Source organism: Pteropus alecto, unplaced genomic scaffold (genome assembly GCF_000325575.1).
Source record: "Pteropus alecto unplaced genomic scaffold, ASM32557v1 scaffold226, whole genome shotgun sequence".
Classification (NCBI taxonomy): Eukaryota; Metazoa; Chordata; class Mammalia; order Chiroptera; family Pteropodidae; genus Pteropus; species Pteropus alecto.
The window spans coordinates 6,926,435-6,932,434 of NW_006440132.1; the positions used below are offsets into that span (position 1 = coordinate 6,926,435).

Below are 6,000 nucleotides of genomic sequence, written 5' to 3' on the forward strand. Positions count from 1 at the left end.
TCCTAAAGCGTCCCTCTTAAGCTTAAAGGGCCACAACTTCAAGGGGAGGGGGCGGGGAAAGGATGGCCTCCTTCTGCCATGGTGTAGAGATTATGGCATCTCATTTGTGTGTCCTAAAGGGCCACAACTTCAAAGGGAGGGGGCGGGGAAAGGATGGCCTCCTTCTGCCTCCTCCTGGAGGAGATGACTGATTTCTCTCAGTTCCATCCCTGAAAGGCAAGTCTTTGCATTGGAAAGAGCAATAAATGAGATTCAAAGACCTTGGTTTAAGAACTAGCTCGGACTCTTCCCAGCCGTGTGACCTTGGATAAATCACTTAACTTCTCTGAGTCCTAACCCCTTTCATCCATAAAACGAGGCTGCTAGGAGGCCTAGGGGAGATGATGTCTCCCCTAGGGGGGACCTCAGATGCCATCTTCCCCTGGAGGAAGCCCTCCAACATTGTGAAATTGCCTGCACCTTCACTTTATAGAACCCTCTCGGTAACGTGTGAGATGTGAGGACTTCAGTGGTAGAATTTACGAAAAAAGAATTAAAGATAAGGAATTTTTTAAAAACTAGACGTACATAAATAAATGTCATCGTTATTTCCAACAGGTTTCAACTCCCAAAGGGCCAAAAAAACCCAGGCCAGCAGAGCCCCGGGCACGACTGTGAACAGGAAAAACTCCAGAGTTGCAAAAGACCCTGAGCCTGAGACCCAAGAAAACATGAAAACGGGATCAGAGCGGGTGTGTTTAGCGTAACTAAAAGGATCACTTTGTATTCAAATCACACAGATGGCCCTTTCAATAATAAATGGTTGTGCTCCCATCCTCCCAGCTCCTTGGCCCTGAGACACCAAACCAAGACAATTGGCCCATCAGGAAAGAGACCATTGTGTGTGCTTCTTGGGGTGATTGATGTGGAGGGAGGAGCTCGGCTGTGTTTCCCGTGATTATGACTCTCAAAGGCCATTTTCATAGCTTGTTCATCATCCTGGATGGCTGGGATGGACGGGGTTGCTGAAGAGCAGTAGCAGCCGGTCATATTTCATCTTCTCAAGCCCGTGGAGCCAAATTAATTGTGTCATCGATTGGAGAGGCAGAGCAGCCATGGCACCCTGGCTCACCACAGTCACTGGGAAGACGGGGCCTCCAGGAGCTGATGTCCGCTTTCCCAACAACCGGCCAGGCCAAGGACCCTGACGTAGGCATCCACCCCGCTCAGCAGCTTCCTGGGACAAGTGGGGAGAGAGCCCTCTCCCCAGGGCTGGATGCTGCATTCAGATTCTCCATTTCTCTCTGGCTAGAACTCCTGTCCTCTGCACCTGTCTGGTGGACAGAGGTAGGTCACCAGGTCCCGGAGAGACAAGCTTGCTGCCTTTCCAGACAGGCGATTCTCCTGCGCCCCACATTCCACTTAATGTCATTTTGTAAGGGAATCAAATGAAATCAAAGTGCGGCTTGCTGTCTGTGCAGGCTTAGCTGCTCAGCCTCTCAGAATTAACCCCGAGGCTGAGTCCCGCGTGATGGACACTATGTACCACTTGTCCCACTTCAGGTGAATCTACTTCCCTGCTAGACGGGGGCATTGGCCTGGTCATGGGCAGATACATCTCGCCCCCTGTTAGACCACTGATAACACATGCCTGATCTCTGCTAGGCTGGGAGGAGGGCAAGTGGAAGGTAAAAGATGAATTCTCTTCCAGGTCCCTTTCACAGCAGCAGAGCAAACGCGCCAAGCACAAGACCCCTCTCCAAAGACACTTAGAAAGTCTTACAGGACAAGATGCAGAGAATGTCCAGGGTCCGGAGCTTCTCTGGCCTGAGCCACCTCTCCAGCCTTTCTCACCCTCTCTTCCTAGTCAAGCAGCCCTGATCCTACACATCCCCTTTGTGCTGAGCTCTGTGGCTCACACCTTGGGCTTCTCTCTCCCTCTAGGTCTCGGCAGGTAGGTAAGGCTGTGAGAGTTGCCCAACCCTGGGTTCCAGACTGGGGCGCAGCAGGCAGGGAGTGGGCTGAGCTCTCTAATCACTGCCCCCTTGGTAGGCCTCTCTTTAGCCTTGTGGCAGGACAGTCTCCTCTGGAGTGCTGAGCCACACCTAGCCCCAGTCCCGGACCTTAAAAGCTCTTCAAAAAACCAACCCAGTCAGTTTCCAGATGGCTATGTTTCAGCTTCTCATCAGACCATTCGGCATTGGATGGAGAGACAGCACAGGCAAGGCCGGCTGAGGCTGGGGGCTGTGAACTTTCCCACCTTAGCGGGTGAAGCACTCACTGCTCCCAACTCCAGGGACATCCCCAGAACTCAGCACTGGTCCCTACCCAGGGCCGGCTGGGACGGGGCTCTGGAAGTAAGGCCCCAATCTTCACCTGCATCCTCCGAAAGAGCAAGACACAGCGGAAGAGGAGGACACACAGGGTGAAGAGGCAGAGAATTTTCGCTTCTCATCCCAGAGCCTCCATCACATGCCAGGGTCTGGGCATTCACGTCCCACCTCCCCAGCCACCATCCAGGACAGGCCACCATCGCCCCTCAGCTGGAGGACTGAAGGGACCTCCTGACTTCCTCACACCGACCTGGGCCCTTCCTATAACTGACCTTCTAGAAATGTACCCAAAACTCTGTGACTCCCTTTCTCAAAAGCCCTCAGTGGCTTCCCTTGTATCTAGAATGAAATCGATAAACTAGTAACCACCACAGCCCTGTGTGATCTGGCCCCCACCCACTTTATCTGCCTCCTCACTAAGCTCCAGCCACGCTGGCCTGGCCTCCATCCCTCCAGCATGCCAAGTTCCTTCCTATCTCAGGTACATCTGCCTGGAACATTCTCTCCAAAGTCCTTGGCTGGCTAACTCCTTTCTGGTCTGCAGGCCCCAGCTCAAAAGTTATGGTCTCCCCCACCTCACCCCACCTCCACACACATAGCAATCTAAATGCCATTCTCTCATACAGAAATCTGTTCTTCTCCTTCATGGATTATCACAGTTTGTAATCACGTGAGTGCATGTGTGTACGTATGTGTATGTTGATTTATTTAATGCTCACTCCCACGAGGGCAGAAATCTTGAGAAGAGCAGAGACCATGTCCATCTCATTCTCCACAGTATCCCTAGCTCCTAGCACAGAGCCTGGCATAAAGTAAATGCCCCCAAATATCCACTGAATAAAGGAATGAATAAATGAGTACAGATGAGCGAATGAGTGAAGGTGTCTTCTGGCAGCAGAGGGTTATAGCATTGTTCTCCACCAGGGCCGACCTCTCCCAGCCTCTCCTGCTGCCCCCGAGGCAGGTGCTGGAACCACCAGAAGCCCAGATGCTATTTCGCCTCTTTCTTCTTTGTGGGGAATAAGTTTCTGTGTTGTCTTCATTTGGGACTTTCTAATTCCAGTCTGCATGTGCCCACAGGGCCTCTTGCACCACTGTGGTCCTTCTGAGGCCAGTCCACACACACCCGTGGGGCCACTCTCTTCAAATGACCTTAGGCCCACCATCTTGGTCCTCCTTTTTGGGTCCAGTTGAGGTGAGGTTACTGGGTGGTAGGGGATGCCCAAGAAAGGGTTAAGTTGCCAGAAGCAGAGTCCCGCCCTCGGGTTTGCTCAGCCAATCAGAGTCTGTCCTGATGAGGTAAAGCTTCTATCCTGGGTAGCATTGGTTGAGTTGGCCAGCCCCATCTCCTGCTGGAGAGAGCCATAAGGGTGGAGTTTCTGTGGAACCAGACAGAACTGGAATTAGCTTGCTGTCTACTCAGACCAGGGCTGCCTGACTCCAGGACCTGCCCCTGCTCCTTTCTTAGGAGCTCAGACAGACCCTAGCATCTCCAGGGCCCCGTCTCAAGCTGCCCAGTAGAAATGACAAGGTGGCACGGCACCTCGGCGTCACATCTGGGAGAAGTCTTACAGCCAAAGCAGACCCAGGAGGCCTCAGTTTCCCTGCCCGGGCCTGGCATACAGCTGGTGGTACCAGGAAATGACATGGAGCAGTCGTCACATGTGCTCAGGATAGCAGCATTCAGCTTCAATAAACAAGACTACTAGATGAATCTTCCTATATAGATATAACTTTAATAATAATTCTCAGAACTCTTCTCGTGTGCTACTTTGCTAAGCGCACGACATGAGTTTAATCCTCACGAGAACCCTGTTAATCCACATACTTTAATGATGAAAACCTGAGTCTCAGAGTGGCTTGGTGCCTCGCCTGAGGCCATAGAGCAGTAAGAGTTTACATCTCCCATATCGCTTGCTATGTTATTTTTTAATGATCGGTTGGCTTATCTCTCTTCATCGCTGTGATCTCCCACGGAAAGAGGGTGACAGATTCATCCGTGCACTGCCACCACGGAGCCCAGGGCGTGCCCTGAGAACAGGGTAGTTAGTGCCTCATGCACTGCACCTCCTTCTCATCCCCGATGGCTCGGTCAAGAGCCTGTTCTCAGAGGCTTCCCGCTGCCCAGCCCAGCACTGTGCACGTGGTGGGGCTCCGTAGAGGGTCACTGAGTGGACGACAAAAGTGCAGCCAAGACCCCACTGGACAGCTCTGAGGACCTGTCAGGCATGGACTGCCACTCTTGTGTCCTTGTCACATCTGTCTAATTAAAGGAGAATTTCATAAAAACAGGGACCAGGTCTCATTCATTCCTGTGACTCCAAAGGACCTAAACTAGTGTCTGGCACAGAGCAAGCATTTATTGCATATATTTGATTGAATAACCAAAGTAATATGTATCTGTCTGTCTCTACTAGCTTAGAACCTCAACGGCCACGGGTAGGACCACCTGTGAGTTATTCTAAATGAGACACAGCGCAGCACTCCCAGGGAATTTAGCAAAAGTTATCCCAGGCAGAAGAAGAAAGGTAGGTTCCCTCCAGGGACAGATAATGAAGCAAGAAAAGAGATAGATAATGAGGAAAAGGGAGTGGTGAGCAGAAAAAGGAGGCTGGGAGAGCAGAGGGAGGAGGCCATTTATTTCCACAGAAAGGAGAGCAAGCAGGCCAGCCCAGAGCAGCCTCCTACCTACAATGGTCAGCTAAGAGTGAGCAAAAATGTCAGTGGATTCAGTCTGCCTGCTGCCTGCCTCATCGTGTTCACCCTACCACAGCCAGGACCCCCACCCTGCAACCCACAGGCCATGGGCACCTCAGAGACAGCACAGAAGGCCTGTACCTGCCCCTTTCCATCCCCAAGGGAAGAATAGACCTGGCCCCTAAGGCAACAGATTTCACAGGCAGTCAAGTTACACAGACATCTTCAAGGTATGGCTCCCTAATGGAGACTGGATGACCTCAGGCCCTCAGCTTTCACGATAACCGCAAAGCTCAAAGAGCTGGAAAGAGTCACCGGACCAATGCACAGATGGGACCACTGAGGCCATGGTGGGAAGCGGTTGCCAAGGTCACACAGTGGGTGGTGATGCACCTGCCTCTCTATCATTCTTTGAATCTATCTTCCTCCAATTCCCTCTGTCCTTCCCAACAAGCATTTCGTGTTCAGAGCATATCACATTTATTATGTTTTGCAAAGTTGAGAAGAATGTCACATTCCTTGAGATGTTTGAAGAATCTCCATTCCAAGATGTCAGCAAACACTGCTGAAAGGAACAGGGTTAAGAAGCGGCAGCACGGGAGTTTGGGGAGTTGTCTTGCAAACCCTTTTCCCCAGAGAGGCATTTGGGAGCCGGGAGGGTGTGGCTTGGGCAGCAGTTTCCATTGTGCAGCAGAAGGCAGAGCATTCACAGAAAGGAAAAAGAAAAGGCTTTAAGAAAAAGGCAGGCTACTCAGTCAGGACAAATTGGTCTAGCAGGACTCTTTTAGCCTGAAAAGCAAGAAGCTGGTGTCCGAGCTCTGCTTGGCTTTCCCTCTTCTCTGTCCCCTGGAGGACAGCAACCCTGGTGGAAAGGCTGTGGTCCAGCCCTTAGCAAGGGTTCATGGTCACCCCTGAGGCTACCAGGATCTGACAGAGCTGAGCACAAGTGGATGACCAGTGGCCAGCTGGACAGCCACCTGCGCCTAGTCAT

The 6,000-nt window shown here is 51.8% G+C and overlaps 1 protein-coding gene across 5 annotated transcripts in view; it reads right to left on the reverse strand.

Moving 5' to 3' along the window:
- Positions 1 to 6,000, reverse strand: part of RGS3 (regulator of G protein signaling 3) — a 115,760-nt gene that overhangs the window by 46,334 nt on the left and 63,426 nt on the right. Inside the window, exon 18 of one of the 5 annotated variants that reach the window (XM_006917109.1) lies at positions 2,930 to 3,691. The exons of 3 other annotated variants lie outside the window; for them this stretch is intronic. In XM_006917109.1, the coding sequence (XP_006917171.1) occupies positions 3,584 to 3,691 (108 nt within the window). In that variant the 3' untranslated portion in view covers positions 2,930 to 3,583. Of the gene's footprint in view, positions 1 to 2,929; positions 3,692 to 6,000 lie in introns of those variants that run through there. One more of the 5 variants, XM_025050447.1, reaches the window with a different exon arrangement.